The sequence below is a fragment of the Diceros bicornis genome, chromosome 16 (genome assembly GCF_020826845.1).
Source record: "Diceros bicornis minor isolate mBicDic1 chromosome 16, mDicBic1.mat.cur, whole genome shotgun sequence".
Taxonomy (NCBI): domain Eukaryota; kingdom Metazoa; phylum Chordata; class Mammalia; order Perissodactyla; family Rhinocerotidae; genus Diceros; species Diceros bicornis.
The window spans coordinates 6,235,627-6,261,335 of NC_080755.1; the positions used below are offsets into that span (position 1 = coordinate 6,235,627).

Below are 25,709 nucleotides of genomic sequence, written 5' to 3' on the forward strand. Positions count from 1 at the left end.
CACAGTATTTCCATTGTACCTCACTAAATTTACATAGCTCACAATAGCCTAGTGAGTGAAGACAAAAGTATAAAAAGTATTGTCCCTTGTATACTAAAAGTAACAGCCTTATCAACAACTCAATAGAGAGAGAATGAAATACGTACCAAATAAGTACCAAATCAATAAGTGCAAATCAATATAATGTGTGAATAGAGTATAAAGTGCAGGTTGCTTGGGCGCATAGTAAAGTAGAATGGTCTGGACTTTTCAACTGATTGGGGTATTGACTAATCAAGAGTTGAAGACACCTCAAGATCCTGAGCCTGTGTAACTAGGCTCAGTTAATCACTGTTGACTGAGATAGTAGTAGTAAAGAAAGAAATAGACTATAGGGGCCATGTTAAAAAGTTTGGTTTCGGGGCTGGCCTGGTGGTGCAAGCAGTTAAGTGCGCGCGCTCCGCTGCGGCTGCCCAGGGTCCGCCGGTTCGGATCCCGGGCATGCACCGATGCACCACTTGTCAAGCCATGCTGTGGCAGGTGTCCCATATAAAGTGGAGGAAGATGGGCACGGATGTTAGCCCAGGGCCAGTCTTCCTCAGCAAAAAAAGAAGAGGATTGGCAGATGTTAGCTCCCAGCCAATCTTCCTCACAAAAAAAAAAAAAAAGAAATTTAGTTTCAATATTCAAGGCCTTCCGTGATCTAATCCCAGTTTATATTTATTACTGCATCTCCGATTATTTTTTTCCTGGAATTTAAGGAGCCATGTATATGGAATTTTCTCCAAGAACCTTCTGAACACCACCCAGCTTTTGCTTATATCCTTCTTTCCTCCTGATGCCCTCCCCTCCATTCTCCTCCTGTGATACTTCTGTTTATCTTTCAGTGTTTGATTTAAATACTGTACATTTCCCTGAAGTATCCTTTCCTCCTCTGAAATCAGATTTATTTATTTGTTCTTTTGATTGTTTGGACCTCCATTAAAGGACTGTATTTAATGCTGAATGGAATTACAATCAACTCACACTCCCTAGAAGATTTTGATTCACTTCCTGGTAAAAGAGCACATGTTAATTCATTTTGGTTCTCTATGAATCTCTCAGTTTAGAATTTGAAACTTTAAGTGGAGGAGGGGAAGATAATTTTGGAATATTTCAAGCACTTACATCCAAATCAGAAATCATCCAACATAAGCAGCAGTTGACTCCATCTCACCTAAATCTAACCCCTACATATGTTGTTTGCATGTCCTTTGCTTTTGATTTGGGCATCTAGATCCAGCACTGGAACATGAGTGTTCTCTATAGGAGCTTCATTAAAATCACATTGGCCCTCAGCCGGTGACGCAGTGCAAGTGTGAAAGCAGTCCTAAACTTTCCTTCTGGGAGTTTCCTGCTGCTTTTCCACAGCCTGGTACTTAATAGGCACCTAATAAACACTTACTGAATGAACAAGTGAAAAAATGAATGCCAAAGGGACGTGTTGCATTTGGCTTTGAGTGTGGGGTTATATCCTGGTGCCCCTGAGAACTACTACTCAGGGGCACAGAGGTTTATTGAGCATCAAATCTGTGGCAGGCAGTGGAATTCTAGAGCTAGATAGCCCCTGTTCCTGAGGATCTTTTTTTAATCCCTGCAATTCAAACTCTCAGGGCTCTGGATGGGTTTGAGGGGAATCCATGAACTTTCAGATGATTTGTGTCCACAAATATTTGTTTGTTAGAGGTGAGGGAAAGGATTCATAGTTTTTAGGAGTGCATGAATTAGTGTATATGTGCATTTTTATGGGTGGGAAGAGAAGATCTATAATGTTTATCAAATTATCAAAGGGCTGTGACTAAAGACAGTTAAGAACCCTCAGCCCCCTTACAACTTCAGGGCTATAGGCAAGTACAAACCCATCAGCCCCAGTGGAACAGCAAGTCCTTTGATAAAGCATTTGCTTTTTGCTTTATAGTCTGAGCCGGTGGAGCAAACATCCTGCTTGCTATAGTGTGAGCATTTATGTGAGCGCTCTCACACCTGCTCTCTCCAGGAGTCTTTTTAGGAAAATATATACTAAGTGCCAAATATTTACTGGTCACAGTGGGATCAGAAAGAAGAATAAGACATCAGTCACTCCTCAGAAAGAAGATACAATTATATGAAAAGTTCCAGTTCCTTTGGCATATTCAAGTCATGATTTAAGACTACACACGAGCTCTTATAATACATTGTAGAGTAATAATGCAACATTATTGCCAAATGATTTATATGGACACAGTCACAACAGTAGACATTCAGCTGGTCCAGTGATTTGTTAGGTCAGATATTGGAAGGCTTTATGGATAAGTAAAATGAGAACTCTGGCTTGAGACATGGATGGATACTTTTTTGTTCCAATCTCACTGGAACTTTCAACAGCATCTTGGAAAGCATTTTTTTCTTAAAACACTTTCTTTTCTTTTCTCGTTTGATTTCTATGACAGCTCTCTCTCTTGGCTTCCATCCTCCTTTTCTGGCTCTTTAGTTGGCTTCTCCTCCTCCATCCCATATTAAATATGAGTGTTCCCCCTAAAATCCCTTCCCCAGTGACCTCAGGCATTCCTAAACCATAATATTTCGGTTCTGATCACCCCCAAGTTTCTATTTCTGGGCCAGACCTCTAAGATCGCAGCTTTATGTCATAGATGGTATGTCCACTTGACTTCATAGGCATCTCAAACTTGATATGTCCACAATCCAACTGTTAACTTATCCTCATTCATTCCATCCCATTTCATTAAGTGGGGCCATCCTTTGCTCAAGCCCACAACGTGGAACCTATCCTTGATTCCTCCATCTTTCCCTCACATCTCATCCATCACTGGTTCTGTCCGTTTTGTCTCTAACATATGCCGATTCTTTTCATTTATTGCCCTCTTCACTGCCCCAACTGTAGTCCAAGCCACTTATTTTCTCACCTACACTATAGGTTTACCCCGTGGTCTCTGCAGTAGCTCCTAATGGTCTCCCTACTACTTTTATTGCCCCCTTCCATCAAATCAGTCCCCCACCTGGCGACCAAGGTGATCTTTTTATAAAGGAAATCAGACCATTTTGTTTTCACACTTGAACATGTTCAAAGGCTCCTCATTGTATGTGTCCGTGCTTCGTATCTTGGAATACAGAGCGCTGCATGGTGTAGCGGCTGCCCTCTTCTCCAGCCCACCAGTAACCACACTCACCTCACTCGCTGGGCTGCAGCCACACAGGTCTTCCTTCTCGCCATTAACTGCCCAGAACGCTCCTGCTTCACAGGCTCGGTTCATGCTGTTCTCACACTCTTGGCATGGCTGGCTCCTTCACAAAGTTCAAGTCTCCTCAGATTCACTGACATCTCCTCAGTGGGCCCTTCTCCAGCCATTCTAAATGGCTGTGTATGTACCCCTCTCTCCCCACAGTATTCTTTATCTTAGCACCCTGTTTGTTTCTTCCATGGAACTTAGTGTTTAAAAATTATCAATCTACTCATTGTGTATCTCCGCAGCTCCCCCCAACCCCAGTCCAGATTCTTAGCTACCCGAGGTCAGGGCCTGCATCTACCTGATGACTCCAGGGCTCACAGAATGTCAGCGTTTGATCAATATGTGAATGGAATGCATGAATCTGAATTCATGGTGGAGCAAACAGGACAGAGATAACCTACCAAGTTCCAGGCCAGTGAAAGTTGATGAGCAAAAACGGTGTCAGAAAAACCCAGTGTTTGTGAGGCAGTAAATCTTTATCCCCTGATGAAGACAGAAGAAAATCTAATGTTATCGTGTCAAATATTCAGAAATAACTTTGGAGAAGACGGTCTAGGCGCATCTTAAACACGAAGCTAGGGATTTTGGACTTTGTCCCGTATGCATCTGTATCCCATTAAAGTTTTAGTAAGTCAATAAAACGAATAAGATTAACCTAGCCCTGGCGGACAGTGCTAGTTCTTGTTTTAATTATACTGTATTATAATTGCTGGATTGCTTCTCTCCTTCCCCACCAGACTATTATCTCCTCCAGGGCCGGTACCAGGTCTGAATCACCATATGAGACCCCAACTCAGAGCAGGGTGGTTGGTACATAGGAGGCACACAGTGAATGTATTTTGAATGGGTGAATGAATGAATTAAGAAACTTTGAGGGGGCAGTTAGGCTGTCACAGCTTAGATCTGCCTTCTCTGAACACCCTTTTCTCTGGGGGAATCAGAATGGGGGTCAAAGTAAGCAACTAAGCACACAGTGGTGATGTTGCTGAAGTCTCTCCCACAGCAGCTGGGTGGTGGACGTGGTCTTGTCTCTTGGCTTGGAGTAACCTCGTGAGGGAAGTCTGCGAGAGGGTTGCCGACGGATAGCTGCCTGGCTCTGACAGTGTCATGCACTGCAGTGATTAATATATACAGCAAACATTTTCTTGCTAAAGCTTAGTTGATTCAATCTAAATATTCTCACAGAGAGGTCTCCTTAATTATAATGACATGGTATAAATAGAAGAAGAATGTCAATTATCACTTCATATAATAACAGTGTTAGTGTTCATGCACATAAATTATAAGTAAGTTTACCTATTTAAAAACAAGAAAAGTGCTCAGTTTTGCAATTTAAAGCTTTTGAATATGCCACGTTTAAAAATTATATCATTACATAATCACCACTAAAATGCATTTTCTTGAATCGTTGATGAACTACTTATAGTGAAATTCTTTAAAAAATCATTTGAAAGGGCAAAATTTAAAGACACCTATGCTATATTTATTTTCACACATTCCAGACTCATCCAACGTGCTTTGAATACCTGTTATGTGGCAAAAGCTTCTAGAGTTGCACTGTCCAAATGGCAGCTCCTGGTCACATGTGGCAATTTAAAGTTTAGTTAATTTTAATTAGCTAGCCACATTTCGAGTGCTCTATAGCCACTTGTGGCTAGTGGCTACTGTATTGAACAGAGCAGAATAGAACATTTCCATCATGACAGAAAGTTCTATTGGACAGCATTGCTCTAAAGAGAAAAAGTAAATATGACCCATCATGAGCACCACAGTTACAGCATCAAGAGCTACTGACACGTGTCTAGGATTTATTTTTGGAGCAGATATCTTGCCCACATGGATGAAAACACTTAAAACATCTTTGTTCCCCGTAAACAATAGTCCTATTCAGTGCTAAATGAAACTATGGCTGCTGAATGAGAGATGAGGCCTTACCTTTGTCAGGTCCTTATCTGTTTGAGCTAGTTGTATATTTTGTTATTTTGTTTTAAGCCAACTGGAATGTAGTTTTCCAGAATGACATTTTGAAAGCAGACAACTTCAAGGTATTAGCTTAAACCTGAACTCATCCTTTATGTTCTAATCTACTGGCTTTCAGTTCCTCTGTCTATAAAAGTAACAACTCATAACAGTTGTGGCTGAGTTCCTGCGCGCCTTCACTGGATCCAGGATTTGAAGAGACTACGTGAGTAGGAGAGCTTGTCGTAAGGTGTCTGACTGTGCATACGTCAGAAGGCTTTATTGGATAAAGATGCAGTCTTGGTCCATCTGCTCCCGATATTTTATTACATTCTTATTCTCTTGCAGATCACCTACAAAGCAGTCAGTTCCTTTGACCCAGGAATAGATTTATCCAGTCAAAGTGGAAGAGTTTCAAAACTGGGAAATGAAACCCATTTTCTATTCTTTGGACTGTGTCCGGGGACCACGTACTCCTTTACCGTCCGAGCTAGCACAGCTAAGGGTTTTGGACCTCCAGCAACAAATCAGTTCACCACCAAAATATCAGGTATTGTGTATTCATGAATTATGCCTTTTATCAGAATATAGCACTTTTGTACCTTTTCATGCCCATTGTCAAGTATGTAAAGCTCACCCAAACTTACACATTGTATTCAAAGTAATACTTTCGGATGCCTGAAAATCATCTGGAAATCTGTCTGGAATTAAATGAAATACTACAAATATTTATAATTTGGGAGCTTACGATCCTCCTGTGCTAGGAAGTAGCCACTTTAATGATTTGCATTGGAGGACTTGGACATGAGGAGAAGGTTCTGTTCTGTGTACTCTTATCCCCTTCACCATTCCAAGTTACCAGAGCAGCAGTGTTGGAAAAGTCTCTGTAATGAGCCATGAATGATTGAGTGCTCAGCAGAAGCACAGCAGTGTATGGAGTCCACTTCCAGAAGAATCAGCCTTCCTTGGTATTTAGTAGTTTCACCATTAGTGGTTTCAAGTCCTGAAGAGAGAGGCGACAACAGAGGGGTGGCACCAGGCACTCACCGACTCTAGCTTTTTGCTTGTAGAAATTCAATTATGCCATCCAACAAAAGACATAATTTGAGAAATATTTCTGGGCATGTGCAACTGTGCAGAAAATGTCTTTGTGCTATAGACTAGAGGAAATGGAGTTGCCATCTGGTGTGGGATATGTAACAGCAGTAAACACGATTCCATGGGCATTTTCTTTTCTCATTTTTTCCCCTTTGGGTATGAGTGGGGAAGCATTTGAGTTTGGCTTTGACTTTTGGTTGGGTGTAGACGAGCAGGAGGCTGGTGAGGGAGGTCACTCTTTTAATCAGTCAGTTTTAGCTAAGTAATATTTAGCCTGATTTTTATATCTATTGTCTCTCATTCCTAGTTTTGTAAAAGTTTTTGTTTAGAATTAAAGGAAGGGAGGTACTCATAACTAGCGTACTATAAGCATTCTACTAGGTTTTGAAGGAGGGAGATTTGGAATTTTTTTGTAAAACAATTATAACAAGGGAAGATTTTTCCTTATGTAAGGTTTTATTTATGAACACAAAGTTGACTTGAAGTTTAATATACTCTTGGTATTTGATATAAAGCATTAGGTTTTAAGAACAATATGGAAACTTGGGAAAGAGGAAGAAATCCTTGGGAGGTCAGAAAAATTAGAGGTTAGGAGAGTGAAACACGTTGTACAGAGGAGTGAGTAGAAAAACCACCAGACTTGGAATCAGAAAATGTAGGTTCTAATTATAATTCTTCCATGTACTTCCTCTCTGATATTGATCAGGTGAATTTATCCCTAGAAATGAATTAACAGGATATTATCTGGTGCATGAATTTATCATGGAGATTTAAAGAGGAATTTTGTGCCCATGTGTATACCTTCAAGCTCTTTTTTGGGTAATTTTCCCCTATGGAAACCATATCTCAAAGATTAATATCTTAAAGAGGATATGCTTTTAGAAAAAAAATAATTTCTTTTTACCATTTGTATTAGATAAAAATTTTGGTTGATATGAGTCACTGTTAGCCCACCAAGTTCATACAGTTCTATCCAAAGGCAAAGACATTTGACATTTTAGTTAGCCTAAGAAGGCTCATCAAGAATAACTATTTGATTTTTATAGTTTATGGGCCCCTATCTTCTGCTTTCATGGACCTCAGATAGAGAACTACTCTCTATGCAAGATGTAATTCTATGCTGTGAATTGCATTTGTTTTTTTTTGTTTTGTTTTTTGGTGAGGAAAATTAGCCCTGAGCTAACATCCATTGCCAATCCTCCTGTTTTTGCTGAGGAAGATTGGCCCTGGGCTGACATCTGTGCCCATCTTCCTCTATTTTATATGTGGGACGCTGCTGCAGCACGGCTTGATAAGCGGTGTGTAGGTCCACACCTGAGATCCTAACCTGCAAACCCTGGGCCGCCAAAGTGGAGCGTGCAAACTTAACCACTACGCCACCGGGCCGGCCCCTAGAGTTCATTTTTAATAGAATTGGAGTTAATTTTTAATGCTGAGAAAATCCAATAAATAGAACAGAGATATAGCCCATGTCTTTTACATAAAAACTTTTTATATGTGAGAGATTTTTAAAACCTATATTTATAAGAGGTGATCTCTGCTGTTTCTCATCGGGTACCTATACCTGTGGGTCTTAAAAAGACCATGTGCCCTCCCACATCACAGCCTTCATGAAATGAATTCTCTTGTCTATGGTGATGACAAAATTACCAAAGAGCTCTGTTGTTATCTTCTCCTAATAAGACTTAACAATCTAGAAAACAAAGAATGCCAGGAAATGGCCTTGGAAATAGGATTCACATTGGGAGGAGAACTAACATTTATAGAGTTATATTTGCCTGGCTCTCTTTATTATCTCTTTGAATTCTCATAATAACCCCAGAGGGTAATTCTTCCTATTTTGAAAGATAAGTAAACTGAAGTTACAGAGATAATTAATGCGCCTAAGCTCTTAAACAAAACAACAAAAAGTCAAACCCAAGACTTTCTTACTTCAATTCCCGTATCTTTTCTACCCTCGTGATTTCTCTGGGAGCCCACAAGTCGTCACTAATTTTTCAACAAGCCTCTCTGGCTTCAACAATCCTCTTCAAATCCCCAGATGGATCTTTGGTACATGAGAACCTGGGCTTAGATGGAACAAGTGTAAAGTTCAGTTCTGATCATAATAATTATTTCTTAAATATGCATTTGAAGTAAATTTTTTTTTGAAGAAAAGCATATGTACAGAAAAGTACACAGATTGTAAGCATACAGCTTGATGAATTTCACACTACACCCATTTAGTGAGACTCCAAATTGAGAAACAAAATATTACTAATACATCACAAGCCCCCCTCATGCCCTGTCCCAACTTAGAAACTTAAGATCAAAGAAGTCAACACACACTGTTTTCAGCAGTTGTCCTGATATTCTGCAGGACAAATGCAGGGGGTATACACAGATATATAGGGTAGGGTATACACAGAAAGGCTGTTCATGGTCAGTTGATAGCTACAATTTAAACTAAGGGCACTGTGTTCTTAATGTTCTTTGTAAAGGAAAGTAGAAAGAAAATTGAAAGGATAAATCAGAGATAATGAGTCTTCCATCTTTTGCATTTTCCCCAGCACCCTCTATGCCAGCTTATGAACTTGAGACCCCTTTGAATCAAACTGACAATACAGTGACAGTCATGCTGAAACCTGCACACAGCCGAGGCGCGCCTGTCAGGTACGGAGCAGGGAAGGGTGGGCTGGCTCCAGAGAGAGAAAAACTAAAGTCAAATTGATTAATTTCTCGAGTGTGTTTTCTAGAGATTTGCTACAAACCTTAGTCAGCATGTAAACCCATGTCTTTATTAGCTCTAATTAAAAGAAATGACTGAGGAAGAGGAAAGTGCTTTGAAGTGGGGTGATCAAGTATTATGTAACGAGTTTGATTCTGCCACAAGTGGGTTGTTCTTTGAAGATAAGAACAAAAGCCCCAGTCTTTTGAGAGGTGGCTTTACTTCTAAAAGGTAATTGCTTGCTGCAATTTAGTTACCCATGGGCAGATGACGTTTTATCCTGAGCTCTATTCTTTAAATGGACCTTTGGGTTTTTTTGTTTACCTGGGGTTTTAAGTCAGTTAACTTATAGTAAATTGGTTAATTTCTCAACTGACTATGTAGTGTATAATTATTTCTTAAAAAGAAACAGATGATTAGAAAGAGCATTGTAAAATCTTTATTTGAACAGATTTAAGTTTATTACCATCATGCAGCCCCCATATCTCATTCCATGATGATTTATATAGCTAAGAAATTACCAAGTGTAACTTTTACAGTGAATGAATAAAATAAATTTATTCTTCCTAGGAAGGAGCAAAGGAATGCCTGAATCACTCTTGAGTATGAACTTGTCATAAGCTCATTAATCTGTATAAATGAAATTTCTACTTGTTTCAGAGGTATTTAGGTATTTTGTACTATCGGAGTTAGATTCTCTTCAAAATGATTTATTATTTTGAATAACGTACTCCAAGGAAACATTTACGTTCACGTTAAGGCGATAGAGGGTTTGTTTCCATGTTCCTTTGTAGAATTTTATTTCATTGACCTTTTGAAACCTGGCTCTATTTGATCCCATTTTCACTACAATATCACAGGGAGGTTGGTTGGACTTCTTTCTACTTGATAAGATGTACACAAGTCTCATTTCATAGAATCAAGAGGAAAAACGGAATAGTATTCATTGATAGTGAAATCAAATTAGGGTGGAGTCAGAAACTTTTTTTTTTTTTTTTTTAATTTTTCCCCTAAAGCCCCAGGCGATAGTTGTATGTCATAGTTGCACATTCTTCTAGTTGCTGTATGTGGGACGCGGCCTCAGCATGGCCGGAGAAGCAGTGCATCTGTGCGCGCCTGGGATCTGAACCCGGGCAGCCTGCATCAGAGCGCACGCACTTAACCGCTAAGCCACGGGGCCGGCCCAGGAGTCAGAAACTTTTATTTGAAAAATCTACAAAATTTTATGCAACAGTTTTTAGTTACTCTGTTGACTTATTTAACATAGTAGCTCATGTAAGAGATTTAAGATTGCCATTCATAGATGCAGTTTGTGAGAACACTATGAAATATATAAAAAGTCGATTCCAAATTTCAGATATTATTACTGCTAGACAAGTGATGCCACTGACACTCCCCAGGCCCTTTGCGTTACTTTGTGTGGTGCTGAGGGGTTGCACTAACCTCAGTAACCCAAGGTGCACACTCCTTAGACGGCCGTCCAAGATTCAAGTGTACCCATAGCTGAGGGTCAGACTCTTTCCACTCCAGAAAGCTGAATTATTATTAAATGAAAATTGATGCTCTGACCATGGCCTTGAGAGCATCATTTTTTTCTCACCAATTTAACAGTTGCCCAGACTCAGCAATAACAGGCCATTAGGACAGGAGTCAGTGTTCTACTGAAGAAGCATCGTGATGAAACGAAAGAGTAGAGGTCACGCAGTTTCAATGCCTCCAAACTGAAGGAAGCTGAAATCCTAACCATTTCTCCTATACAGCCAGTTATTCCCTATTCTACTTTATTCTTATATAAACTCCTTTTATACATTTTTTATTCTTTGCACGTCTTTCCTTCAGACCTGTTCAGTCAGGTTTCCATCCACGTCTTTTGTAGATCTTTCCAAGTCTAAGTTTTCAAATGAGATTCCTTTGGGGCAATCTACGTTAGGCCTTATCATTTTAAAGTGTCACTTGCATTCCAAACTACTGTTTATATTTTCTGTCACAGGCCTTGCCAAGCCATTATTTTGTTGTTGTTTACTTTTACACATCTCTAGTTGTTTTTGAAGACTTTAGAGCCTTACTAGCTACTTAATTCTAGATATCCTCAGCCTTTCTATTCTTATAGCTATCAAAATACAGATTCAAATGCTTGTCAGAGTGTCCAAAATACATAGCTTTCACCACAGGTTTTACGTCATTTCGTCAGGCTCAGCTGTCTCACTCTGCTAATATTTCAGTTTATGTTGTCACATCCTCTTTCACAGTTGTCGTAATGCCTTGTTTTCCAAGTTCAGCACTGCTCTGCTTTGATTTAACATCATCTTGTTATTGGCTAAACTTTCCTCGAATTTGCCAGGGTCACTTTGCGTTCTGCCTCTATTATACCTTCTTCCACATTGTTAGTATCTTTAAATTAATAAATTTGCTGTCTATATTCATCATCTAAATCCATAATGTTAGAATCAAGATCACTTCTTGTGGGACACTATTCCATTAGCATTACAGGGAAATCCACTAGAGATACCACCTTTACTAGAAGGACGCTTGTCTTAAATGGGTAAATTTTATGGGCACGTATATGAGAGAGGGAATTATCTCAACCTCACCTGTCAAAAGATTTTTTTTTTCCTGCAGAAAAGTGAATATTCTGTTCAAAGGATTCATTATTCTAGTACAACATAATGGGACTGATTATCTATTGAGTAGACAGAAGACCAATATGTCTAGAAGGATAGTTTGGAAAAAAAATGTCCAGAATACTCACAAACTAAATGGGATATATGAAAATTTTCAATTTTATTTTATGTTTAGAGAAATAAGAACTCTGATTAGGGAATCATAGGGACCTAAAATATAAAGCCTTAATGTAGATTAAAAGATTTGAACACATCTGGAAATTTGCAAAATGCACATGTAATCAAACTGCTATATAAGAAAGCTTTTCCCGAATCATAAGATAAATACTAGAAGAAAGAGGGGAAATGAAAGTCAACATCTGTTCGCTTTCCTGGATTTTGCATGGTATAATATGTTCAAAGATACTGTCATTGTGTGATTTCCAAAGCCCATTCTTTCAGTTGATTTGATTTTTCTTTAATTCATATTCATTGGTGTTGAAAATTCAGTCGGACTTCAGTTATGCACTTCACTAAGTAAGGTGGTTGTGTATTGATTCCACTACAGACACTCAGCTTGGTTAATGCAGATTCTTGAAATTGCACTAAACTCTCAGTGTAAACGATTGTTGTCTTTTTATTGATCAACACATCAGCTCTGTCACATGAAATTATTTAAATCCTGAGGTGGCCGGAAAGAACACAAATTCTGTCATTCTAGCCAGTAAACTAGCACCTGGGACAGAATTTTAATGTCTGTTCATGTAGTCAGTTTTTTCCTTTAATAAGTCAGGGAAAAGCTTAATTTTCTTGTACTCATTTAGAATCACCTCATTTCTCTCTCTTCTCTCCACTGTTCATTCCATGCAGACACAATCCAACAGAGAAAACCCTTGTCATTCACCAGTGAAAGAGCAGCTCTAGATACAGGCGGTACACAAAGTGTTGTGCTTTGCTCGCGCAACAAAACTTCTCTCTGTGAGCTTACTCTTGTGATATATACATAATCATTGTGTGCCATACCCCTCATTAATGGTGTTTTATACCTTCTAATGGTCTAGACTTGAGACACAGTCACATTTTTGAGCCTTAGGTGATGGTGTTTTCAAATGACTCTCATTTTTGTTCGTTAGGCATTGTTGCTTTAATTTGTTCATAAATGTTTTGGAGCTATGTGTCTTCTTAATTAAAACTCAGTGCTTGAATATGTTAATTAATTAAATATTCTGATATTCATTTCAGTGCAATAGTAAAAGATTACCAAATCATTCTTTGATTCGTTCATTCAGGAGAAACTATTGAGTGGGGAAGATCTCTGTTACGATTGTCTGTCCCTGGGGATGGGAGGAGGGCAGTAATCACATCAACAGCCAAAACATCAAAACCAATGCCTAAACATGTGAACGCAATTTTAATTTATGGTAGCCACTTTGTTCTTCTAGTAAAAATAGCCCTAATTATGGTAATGCTGTGCTTTTATTGCCATTGGTAACTTATTATACTTTGGTTGCATTTGCAATTGAACGCTTCCTCAACAGTTATATTTAAAAAGCAATTTGTGACTAGTTTCTGTTGCTGAGAGTTAGGGCCAATCTTAAAGCAAATAGGAACTTCACTACATTATGGATGGGGAAGAGATGAGAGCATAAGGAATGGAAGAAATATTTTGCCTAGCTTTTTTTTAACAATGTGTCCTAGGTAAGATATCAATGAGATGGGAAATATTTCCTGTTAGTAGAGAGCAAGCATAAATGCTTTATTCATCTAAAACACTTCTGATTTCTTTTTAAATAAAGACTTGTATCATAAAACAACTTCGGTTTCATATATAAATTAAGAATTTATTTATTTTTATATAATATGTCAAGACTTTTATTAAATTGATTTTGCCTTGAATTCATTATCGTGGTAGACTGCGGGTGTGTGCTATTTTCACTTACTCCTCTCTCATTTTTTCCTACTGCTGCTTTGCCTTATGTAGTTAATTAGGGAAATGTGTACAGTAGAGATATTAAAGCCTCATTGTTCACTTCTAATATTTTCTGATTTACTCAAACTACTCATCAAATATTCTTTTTTAACAAATTAGACAGAAAATTAAAAATGTATTAAATGATACTATTTTTTCTCATTATCAAGCTTTTCGTCCTTTGAAAAACTCATGCTGTGTTCTTAGAATAAGGTGAAGGACAAGTTTTCATTCCATTGAGGATAAATAGGCAGTAAAGAAATTGTATTTATTTTAAGAAAATTTGTTACACTTCCTAAAAATGTTTGATTTGCTCCTGGAGCTATCCGGAAAATGAGATTTATTCTCCTTGTGGGCCATCAGCCTGTACTCATGTCCCCAGCTGGTTATCACACAGCAGTTTTTGTTAAAAGAACTCAGCATGAGAGTGTCAGATAGTCTGTGAAAACTGCCACCTCAGATGGGACAGTGAAACATCTTTTCATAGTGAAGACAAGGAAGGAGATCATTATTATTAATGAAAGGTCGGAGGGAATCATGCGTTTTGTTTTAAGAAGTTTCCTGTTAGGAATTATAGTTGTTGGCATATAATTGATTATCATTTAGAGAAGTTTGACTTTATGAAGTATGGACCAGATATTTTTAAAAAAATTTTTTTTTAAGTGGCAGTAATCCATTTGATTATCCACCATCTGTAAGTCCAAAGAAACACATTTCACTCCATTAACACCCCCTTCCTGGACATTCCATTCTCTTCTCCTCCATGCAAGCCTTTGAGCATATCAGCGTTATAGGGTTCTTGTGAGGATTAAATGAGGTAATATTTTTTAAAACACTTCAAGCCATACTTTGCACATACTAAATGCTGTATGTGTTTTTTTCTTGCTGTGGCATTCATCAAACTGTCTCAGTAGGTAGTTTGTGCTATTTCTTTTCACAGGACCAGCCCTGGTCCTCTAACTTTTCCTTCGTGTGTTTCATTTTATTCAAATCTGTTATCACGAAAAATCTAATTGTACATGAAAAATAAATTAAGGATTTAACAATTTTATCTATCAATAAAATCATAAATAGGATTTCTATAAATTCTGGTATCTCTACTGCATTTTAAAATTTGATTGCATCTGGCTACCTGTTTATTTATGCAGTTGCTTGTTTTTAGGAATTAATATTATAAAATAGGTAATGAACTCTCCCCTGACCCCAATTCTGTAGTATAACAACTCTTAAAAAAGTTAGGTGTTTCCCTGTTGACCCGTGAATCATTAGCTAATTATGCTTATTATGAGCTGTACTGAGAAAACTTAACCATAAAACAAAAGGAAACTGATCTTCTGTTTGTAATCACTCTAAAAGTAAAATTCACAACATGACATACCCTGAAGAGTTGACTCAATGAAGTCTATGTTCTATTCGCTTTTGAAGAATGTGATCCTTCTGCTTTCTTTAAAAGAAACATATTTGTGATTCAAATGCCATTTTATGATTATGCTAGAATTTAATCCCCAGAGTCTAAAAATTATCTTTTTAATCGAATAGTTGTGTCCAAGAGTTTGATCCTGGCTCAGGGGAGCCAGTTAAATAGTGATTTGCAAATATTTTTTATTATTTATTCACAAAAAAAGTTTATCTCTCTATTTCATTTTCTTGCCGGAATGCCAATATTATTTTTAGAAAGAAAAGACTATAGTGTAAAACCTCACAATGCCAAGTTTACCTTAAGATCCAAAGATTCTAAAATGTAAATTTAAAAGTAGTTTGATTTTAAATTCGCCTGTGTATAATTTCCAGATCTAAACAAGGCTCTGCTCTAAATTAACTTAGAAACTACTGAATCTATCAATAATTAGTAATCAAGATCATTCTGGCCTAAAATACAAGATAGTGCCAGGTGTCATGCATAGCCTTTTAGACAGGAGCAACCACTCTTTGCTCCTTTGGCATATACTAAGGAGGAAACTGTTCTGCTATTCAAATAATTACTCTAATTTATGCGTCACATGAATTGTGGACCTCACTTTTAAAATGAACCCCATGATATAGGGAAAGAACATAGTCTTTGTAGTTAAACCTAGTTTTAAATCCTGTCTCTCTCACTGACTAGCTAAGTGACCGTTACCAATTTCTTAACGTCTCTGAGCCTCGTTTTCCTCATCTTTCCAGAGCAAGACTAATGCCACCTTCTCTCATGGAGTTGTTGTTAGATTACAGTTATTCAGTACTCACTAGGTTCCAAGCACTGTGCTGAACACAAGGATACTGAAGAGCCTGTTTTGGATGCTCTTCTCCAGGGGTTAGCAATCTAGAAACGAGAGAGCGACACGTCATCTGGTCTCCTGTTGCAGGGGTGAGGACCGGCACCAGGGGGCCTGAAGGGGAAGGGTTGCACAGGGCCGGTCAGATAAGACTTCAGAGAGGAGCAAACTCTGGAGCCGAGCAGCTGAATCTTGACAGGTGGATATTGTCCACGGGTTGTATGTCGTGGGGAGGTGTGCTGCAGGGGAGGATAAGTATGTGGCAGAGAATAAATAAGGAGTGAGACAGGTAAGTTCCAAGAGGGCAGGGAGGACTGAGTGAGTTGGTCTGATCCAGGAATGAGAAGTGTGTTATAATTAGAGCCAGGTGGAACGGAAGCAGAGCAAGGGGGATGGGGCTTGATTGGGTGACATTATGCCCCACGCCAAGGAGTGGAGATTTATCCTTTAGGCAGCAAGTAGCCATTCAAGGGATTGAGGTGAGGAAAAAAACGTAGGGAAGATCAGCCCAGCAGTGGAGGGTGGATTAGTGGGGGCAGGACATAGGAGAGGTGAGAGGAGGTGCAGGCTAGAGGATGTGCTGGGCCCTCCTGGGGCTCCTTTTCACTGGGCCCAGTTAAGGTATAGCTGACCCTTACAGCATGAAGGGAAGGGGTGGTGTAAATGCCAAATGCTAGTTTTCATTCGAGACAGGATTTAGAGGAATCAAAAACATTTAGTCCTTTTTAGAATAAAAAAAGAGAATATATTGACTAATCAAAGTGATTAGTGATATTAACTGTTTAAAGTATTGTTAAAGTGAATACTAGAACACTAGATTTTGAAAACATAGCTTAGCAATGCCTGTTTATTGGAAATCACTAATTGTATGAATATTTTTAAATCCCAATTTTCTTTTGTTTTTTGTGAGGAAGATCAGCCCTGAGCTAACATCCATGCCAATCCTCCTCTTTTTGCTGAGGAAGACTGGCCCTGAGCTAACATGTATTGCCAATCCTCCATCCTTTTTTTTCCCCTTTTCTCCCCAAGGCCTCAGTAGATAGTTGTATGTCATAGTTGCACATCCTTCTAGTTGCTGTATGTGGGACGTGGCCTCAGCATGGCCGGACAAGCGGTGCGTCGGTGTGCGCCCGGGATCAGAACCCAGGCTGCCAGCAGCGGAGTGCGTGCACCCAACCACTAAGCCATGGGGCCGGTGCCTTAAATCCCAATTTTTATAAGCAGTAAATATGTGGCATTCTTCGTCCCTCTTGCTCAGAAGAACCTTTTCCATCATTCTCTTTTTGCTTCACTCTACCTTCCTTTTACCGCATCAGCCTAACTCTTTTGCCCTGAGCCTGCGCTAGTCACTTTTGTGATGATTATTACATGTATTGGGGTGTGTATGCAATGACCACTGAATGGATGTGGTGGTGTCTTTGCTTATTAAAAACCGGAGGGCAAATGCTTCTCTCAGTTCCAAAAGGAATGCCACCAGTATGCTTAGTGGAAGATTGTGGCTAATTCTTGGCTGAGGCCAGGGAAGAGCCAAGTTTTTGATCATGCTATTTCTCGTTCCTGCTGTGCCCAGAGGAACCCATACTTGTCTCTGGAAAGGTAAATGTCTGAGATTGGAACTACAAATTGCCTGAAGCCCTCGGGTGTCATTTACAGTAGAGGCCATATTTTATACATCACTGTCTCCCTAGAGGTGAGAGCAGGCAGTGCTGTGCATTCCTCCACCATACTGACCAGCAGCTCTGAAGCCAGCCCTCAGGTGAGGGAGGTAGACACACAAGTTGATCTCGTTTTCAACTGACAATAGAGAAAGTTACATGCTGTTTCTTTTCACCCATCGCTCTAGACTATCTGTAAATGTTAACAGTGGAATAGTTTAAAAGTAGTCTCAATTGTAAACCCGCAGCACCAAAAGGTTGCAAATGCCTTGAATTGAACAATGTATTGCCTTAGTTATGAATCTCAAAGCTGCTATGGCATTCACTCTCAGGGGCTGTGGGGCTTCCTAATACGATTGTTGATTCCAGGGAGTTTAAGGGGTGAATTTCTAGAGGTGTTCTCAGCTAAAACTGATGGCCTTTGGGAGAGAAGGTCTTGGGAATTTTGACCGAGAGTAACTGATTTGACTATAGATGCTTCACTTTAACTTTTTTAAAGTGTTAAAACCACATATATACATGATAAAAAATTACAAGTTGTAAGAGGCTGATCAAGTCATGTCTGGGGCAGGTAGTGAAAGCCAACCAGTGTGCTGCTTAGAAGCACAGACTTTCAGAGCCCAGGAGCAACCCAGAAAGGATCTGACCACTTTCCTCGTGTTACAGTACTTCTCGGTCTTATTTTGCGGGGCACAGCCATATAATGAACTCTGTTTTATGTCATTCTCTTCAGCAGAACATTTTATCAAACAGCACCTATAAATGCATATGATGTAATTGTATACGAAATGTAATGGTGTGACAAAAATGCTGATTTGCCTTCTCTTTCATCAAAAACTATTGTATGAAGCACATTATTGTATTATGCCTGTGATGGTTACTTGTGTTTTGTTTGCAGCTACTTAAATAAATTAATACTCGATTTTTGCAACCTGTAAGACAGTAGACCAATTAGGGAGTGATGTTAGTTTTTTCCATGTCCCTGTATCCTTTTGAATTGTTCTCTAACTGTGCCCCAGTTCTTTCATTTTTCTACTTTTACCTAAAAGTGTTTTCCTGTCCAGCGTCAGTGTGAGTATTTTCTGCTCAATGAGAAGCGGGAAGAGCTCTCTGTAGTTATTAGTATCTAGTTAAAAATTTGCCCTTTATAACATTATAAAGTTTTATAGGAAATTTTAGGGTTGACATTCGGCTATTGTTCATTCATTCACCAAATCCTACTGAGCACTTTTATGTTCAAGTCACTGTGCTGGGATGGTGATCAACAATGTATAGAAAAGTCCAGGGTGCACTAAGAGCATATGACAGAAGGATGAAATGTCAACAAGGGAACCGGGATGTGCTGTTTAAGCTGAAACCCAAAGGAGCAGTGGGAAGTGGCCAGTGGGGCTGGAATGTAGGTCCACCAAGGAGAGGAGCAACCTGTGGAAAAGCCGAGGATGAGAGAAAGTATAGAGATGTCAACAGTGGTCATCCTAGTACATACAATTAAAAACACACACATAGTAAATGAGGCTTGACCAGCACTCAGGAGTATTAATTAGATTTATGCATTTAATGCTGGCAGTGAGCATTTTCCCAGGCTAATCATTATATAAAATGTATATAAATGTAATAGGAAATGCAAAATGATCACAAAATGATTTTCATAATTTAGTTTCTGAATATCATTCAGTACCTCAAACCTAATTAACTGTGCAATAAATGTTTATTGAATTGAACCTCATCTTTTTCTCATGAGCAGAAGCAGTCATCTCTGAAGCTCTCATAGATAAGAAGCTGCAGGTCTAAAACCTCCTTTTAACTAGTCAGATGTGCCAGGAACAGGAAGAGTTTTAAGTTTATATTTTCATCCCTAAATGAAAGTTAAATGCTGTGACCCATTCACATAGTGCAGAAGCATACAAGAATACCCTCCCTTTACCTTTGAATCAATGTGGTGTTTCTTTTTTTCAATGAAAAGAGAAACTCAGAAAGACTACTTCAAATAAGCCATTGCTGCAAGCTCAGATTCCCTCAGGAGGGTCACTCTAATCTTGCACGCCTGTACTGACTCCTTCGGAAGCTTATCCTGCTTCTCACCCCCCTTTTCTCCTTTCCTTTCCATCCCCTCATTGCTGCCTTAGTTCATACCCTTGCCTTTCTCAGCTCTTCAATCCCCACTCCACAGTGTGGCTGCGGGGATCTTTCACTCTCCTGCTTGATAATCCATCAGTGTTTCACCATTTTCCTCAGGACATATCCAGACTTCTTTGTCTAGTATGGAAGGTGTCCATTATCTAGTCATTTCCTCGGTCAGCCTCCCCTTCAAGCCATCCTCCAGCTGAAATCATGTAAATATACTGTACTCACAGTACTGAGAGTATGCCAGGTTGCATTTGATGCTTCCTTAGCATGGAATCTTCTCTCTTCTTCCCTCCTCTGCCCTGCCTCCCATCCCCAACACACACAAATGGTTGGGCTGTAGAAGGATTTTTAATGGCACAAAGATATGATTGGATTTGCATATTAGGTCCATCACTAGTGCAGGGACATAGAGGAAGTAAACGGGCCTGTGCAGCGTTTGGATGGAAAGTTAATGGATCATCCTGGATGGGCGCTCTAGAGCCTCGACCCCCATCAAACACAGGGGCTCTTGGGTGGGAGGAGGCTGGTGAGCATGCTCTGAGTTCTCTCCGACTGACTGAAGTGTTATTTAGAGTGATTGGAATCTGATATCTCTAATGTAAATAATTCATAGGACTTAATCTTTTAGAAGGGTGGCGTCCCAAAGAAAAAAACACTTGGCATGGACCAGAAGCCTTGGGTTTGCGTCTGGACTGTGTTGTTTACTGTTGTGTGACCTTGGGCCATCCTGTGAGCTCTGAGTCTTTCTTCAGTTCTAAAACTGGATTCCAGTACGCACCTACCCATCGCACAGTGTTGTCATGAAGATTGATACAGGTGAAAGTTCTTTGTAAACTGAAGTCCTAAAAAAGGTAAAACTATAATATCAGGATTTACTTAACAAACATATTGACTAGATTGCTATTTAGTCTTCATTCCCTTTATTCCTTGCTTTTGGTAATACGCTTAAAATTTCTAATCATTACTGCCCTTTAACTTTTATGCCAGTATACTATGATTATCACTTAAATAGGATCTATGTTCTAAAGATAACCCATATTATGACAGTAATTTTATGGAAGTTGTAAGAAAAGTGTGTTTGGTGTTAATATTGTGCATTCATTCTATAAAATCATCAAAGTTTTAGAAGACCTTTTGTTCCATCAAAACACCACCGTGATGAGAAAGCATTGCTGGATGGAGTAGTTACAAATAACAGCTCTTTCCTGGGAAGGAAAGTGCGAAGGTGCTCAGAATCATAAAAAATGCAACCAACCGCATGGTGGAGTTGGATGATCCTGGGTTTAAATCCTGGCGCTTATTTGCCTTGTATGCGTGGGAAAGTCGTGTAACTTTTCTGAGTCTCATTGTCCTCATCAATCAGATGTGAGTAATAATATCTGCCTCAAAGGGCAGCTGGGAGAACACATATGTTAGCTGCTCGATATAGGATAGCTTTTCTTATTTATTGTTGATGCTCTTCTGGCCTGTAATGATGGCAATAACTTGTCAATAATGTGGTAGCCCCTTTTCTTCTGCCCATGTCTTGGGAAATTTTCTAGGTCCTAGTGTAATATTCCTGAACTTCAGTTATGATCTGAGCAGCTTGTGACATAGGGATAGTAATTATAATAATAAATATAAATACGAATAATCATTGTGACTTGGATTGAGTAGCTATAATGCGCCAGGTCCATGCGTGGTCCTTTATGAAATGATTTCATTCGTCCAAAGCAGACTCCTAGTTAGTTGCCAGCATCCTCATTCACCAATGAGAGAGCTGAGATCTGGAAAAGTTAGCTGCTGTTCCCCCTCTAACCCCACAGCTGTGCTCTCTCCCTGCAACACTACATGGCCATGTGAAGCGTGAGGAACCTGCCCCTCTCACGAGCCGTCCCCACGCCCTCCTCTCAGCCCACAGACACCTTCCCTGCAGACTCTCTGTGGAACCAAGGTGGTTACATGTTCCTCTGTGGACATGGGCTATTCCGCAAATTAACATCCTTTCTTTATTGTCTCTTCTAGTGTTAAGAAAACCTATTACACCTTTGTTTCAGTTTATGATCGTTGGAGTCTTTGGGGTTATCCCTATTACTTAATTCTTAGACATTAGAGGCAGGAGTTTTGTTGTTTTCCTCATCATTTTTTTCAACTAAGACATTGGTCAAGCCCAGCTCCATCAAATCTGCTAAATGTTTAGCAATGAAATTTTGAGAACTTGAAGAATTTGGATTAAACAAATTTGTTTTAGTGTAATGGATTGTTTTAATCAAATTGATTGGTCGTTTTTTGTTAGTGTTCTTTTTTGTTTCACCATTTTTAATAGTCTCCAGGGAATCAAGAAAAAAATTACTACTTCTTGTGAAATGCTTATAAGTAACTTTTTAATTGTTCCCTCTTATTTATTGAAGAATTGTAAACTGCAGGAGCATCTTAAACCTTTTGGGCTAAATGCCCTGTTGTCCTAGTTCTTGAACCTTTTGAAAAGGTTCTCCCCATTGCTAAAATTGTTTAAGGAAAGGAGCTCTAAAGATCTGACTACCAACCTAAACTTTTCCCTTTTTTCATTGGGGAGTACACATAATCACAAAGACTAAAATGTCATCCAATGGTAAAACTTCAGTCTTATATTACTATATTGGCTTGTTTTTTCTTATTATAACTGAGTTGCTACAGTATGTGTTAACAAAAGGTGTTAAATCCCTTATTACCATCACACTACCCTTCCTCTACCTGATTTTAGGTGAATTTTATTGTATTAAAAAACAATACTCTGGATTCCTTTACTGCCAGGAAACAAAGATGATTTTTATTACTGTTGCTTCTAGGATGACAATGTCAATCATGTCTTTGAAAATTCATTTTGGAAACTAAGTTTGTTCTTCAAGAACCCTTGAAAAGAAGCTTTAAATATGGCAGGGAAGGTAATAATAATACAGTAGATGTGTTTGAGCATTTATACAATGAAACTTAATTTAACTTTCCCTCAAACTCCACTTCAAACTTGCTTTTATGCATGAAAATATGCCGCATAGCTTTCCTTCCCCTACTTTTCACATTTCCTTTTCTTCAACATCATCTCTTCTGAAGGATTTTTTTTTTTTTTTTTTTTTTTTTTTGTGAGGAGGACCAGCCCTGAGCTAACATCCAATGCCAATCCTCCTCTTTTTTGCTGAGGAAGACTGGCCCTGGGCTAACATCCATGCCCATCTTCCTCTACTTTATATGGGACGCCGCCACAGCATGGCTTAACAAGCGGTGCATCGGTGCGCACCCGGGATCCGAACCGGCGAACCCCGGGCCGCCGCAGCGGAACGTGCGCACTTAACCACTTGCGCCACCGGGCCGGCCCCTCTTCTGAAGGATTTTATGTGTTAGATCAGAGCTCCAGTCTCATTGCCAGGGCCTGCAGGGCAGGTGCCCCAGCGAGCACAGGCCCCATGCTCGGAGTGCTGGCCGGGCCTTCTGTGGAGGAGGCAGAGCAGAGAGGCCGCCCGTGGACAGGGAGGGCCGGAAGTGGCTCTCAGTGCCAAGTCTACCACCATCACCCCCCACCCCGGGAAAGCAACAAAACATGTGTGATATTTTGATTTGACCTTAGGATTAAAATGGATATTGAATGAAATACTAAGATAGAGAAATTGTGGATCTTGTAACCTGAGGAGTGATTATAGAAGGTAGAAAGAGTAGTTCAAATTTGTCTGTCAGTGATTTGGAGAGAGGTAGAGGGGAACAGAGACATGTGTTCTAGGCATGTGTGTGGGCTTCTTCCCCCGCCCAGTCCCAAAGAGCAGAGATCCCTCTGTTCCTGTTCCTCACCTCAGGCATCATGGGCGGCCCTGGGAGTCAAGACAACTAACCCTGATTGTCATGCCCTACAGCGTAGTTCTGCCAGGAGCCAGGCAGTGTGGAACTTGAGTGAGGAAAACCCTGCCACTGTTGGTGTTACTTTTGGGGTAATTCGAGGGGCTCTTAAGGCATGCTTGCCAGGACGTTGGCAGATATCTGAGCAGGGGCCCGGCCCATTACCTTCAGTCTTCTGTACTGTTGATAAAGGGTCTTCATGGGTTCTTGGAAGCTGTTGCAAGCATCCTTTAGTGTGTGTGATGCAAAAACTTGTTTAGACTTCAGTGGAGTTTTGTTTGCATGAGTGGTTGGAGTGAATGGAGACTGCATTGGGAATCTAAAGACGTTAGCTTTTTTGTTTGTTTCCACTGCTTTATTTTTAATTTGAGGAGAGAGTTGGTGGCTGTAGGCAATACAGGAGCCCTCTTCGGGTGTTACTGGCAGTAGGACTGTTTGGGCACTAGGTCCCGGGCAGATGTCCTCAGTGAAGTAGATGCTACAAGGGATTTTGATGTAGACATTGACACTCTTCCCCTGTGCCTTGTTACACTTTGTACAAACCCTTATCAGATCCTTGTCACAGTAGTTCCTCATTTCAGCGACCTGTTTCTAACATCCTTAGGCTGGGCTTCTCAGGGACAGAGAAGGTCTGTGCCTAATTCCTCTTTTTATTCTTCTCCTGCGCCTAGCACAGGGCCTGATATGTGATAAATATTGTGGAAAGGAAGGACAGAGGAAACGTGAATGAAATAATTTTTTTCATTTGTTGATGTCACAACTTGCCTGATCTTGTACCAGGAGTTATAAAATATTAGAGCCTGAAAGGACCTTAGTGGTCAGTGGATGATTTAGTGGCAAAGCTGGAGCCAGTTGTCTACGTGATGGCGACTCCCAATCCAGCGTTCTCTCTGCGGTGCCCCCGTGGTGCACCTGCCTCTTTGATGGTGGCGTTCGTATTCCGGCTCACCAGGCCTGCAGGATTACTGCTTTTAGGGACTGAAACATTGTAAGTGGAATATAATACAAACATACAAGAATGAAGATATTTAGTGCGGCTTTGATAGTATTCGATTTCTCTTTTTATTCAAATCACTAGAGCTAGTTAAGAGAATATGCTTTAATAATAGTAGTTTACCTTGAATTATAATTTTTATAGTCATATGTTTATTAATAACTTGTGATGATTAAATTATTATAAGCTTAAATGAAATAAAATGTGCAGAAGAAAAGGGCTTCACTTGTTAAAAGGGAGAGAAATCACTCTTAAATATGTTCCATCTAGGACTAATTTACTTGAAATTTGGTGCCTGTTGTGAAGATTAATAACAGGTGGCCTTTTACAGAACTTCCCAGCCTGAGTCTAATGTTCTAATTGTTCTTTTATTATCCCAACCTCCGTAAGTGAAGGATTCTTCTTCCTGCCCTTTGTTCACAATATGGAACTGTAATTGAGCTCATATTTCTCACCCAGATTTTCAGCTGTAGTTAATATTTTATTATATCAGATTTTATCACTAATTAGCAGAGAGGCAGGGTACTGGACTGCATGTCCAGGCGTGCTTGCACGTGCGCACACACATGCACACACACGCACACAGACACATATGCAGAACAGTAGTAATTTACAGATGCCAGGCAAGCTCCTTATAATGAGTTATGGCTAAGAGAACATAAAATCTGTTTGTAATGCCCCACAAATATTCCACAGCAATTTATGGCCACTCTTATCTAGATCAGAGCAGGACAAAGAGAAATGAAAATTGCTAACGTGGAATATTCAGCCCCGCAGACCTCCTTATGCTGTGCAGCACATTACCCAGTGCTTGTGGTCTGTGTAAAACTAGTTATCAGTCCTCATTTGTGATTTCATAAGCAGAACTATGTTAGGTCAGCTCCTCTCAGCGTCAGTGTTACATGAAGGACCCTAAGGAATCCGAGTCATGATGACAAACATGTTGAACTGAACTTTTTCTTTCTAATCTTAAACTGGTGACAATACTTTTAAAACTTAGCTCAATTGTACCAGGTTGTTTGGACTATTAGGGTGTCATTTCAGTAAATGCTGACAGTTTTAGGCAAAGAGTATAACTGAACAAAGAGCAGGAAGAAAATACATTCTGTGTTGTTGCATGGCAATAAATCTTAATTATGCATTTATTTTACATATTTGACATATAATTTATACTTGCATTTCCTCTCACCCCCCCAAAAAAATTAATCTACAGGAAGATATTAATATTAGTCTCTATTCTCCTTTTAAACATATAGA

At 39.5% G+C, this 25,709-nt stretch overlaps 1 protein-coding gene across 3 annotated transcripts in view; it reads left to right on the forward strand.

The window, feature by feature from the left end:
* The window catches only part of PTPRM (protein tyrosine phosphatase receptor type M), a 779,193-nt gene that overhangs the window by 478,285 nt on the left and 275,199 nt on the right, over positions 1-25,709 (forward strand). For all 3 annotated transcript variants that reach the window (XM_058556689.1, XM_058556687.1, XM_058556688.1), the window contains exons 10-11: positions 5,553-5,754; positions 8,852-8,954. In XM_058556689.1, the coding sequence (XP_058412672.1) occupies positions 5,553-5,754; positions 8,852-8,954 (305 nt within the window). The remainder of the gene's footprint in view (positions 1-5,552; positions 5,755-8,851; positions 8,955-25,709) is intronic.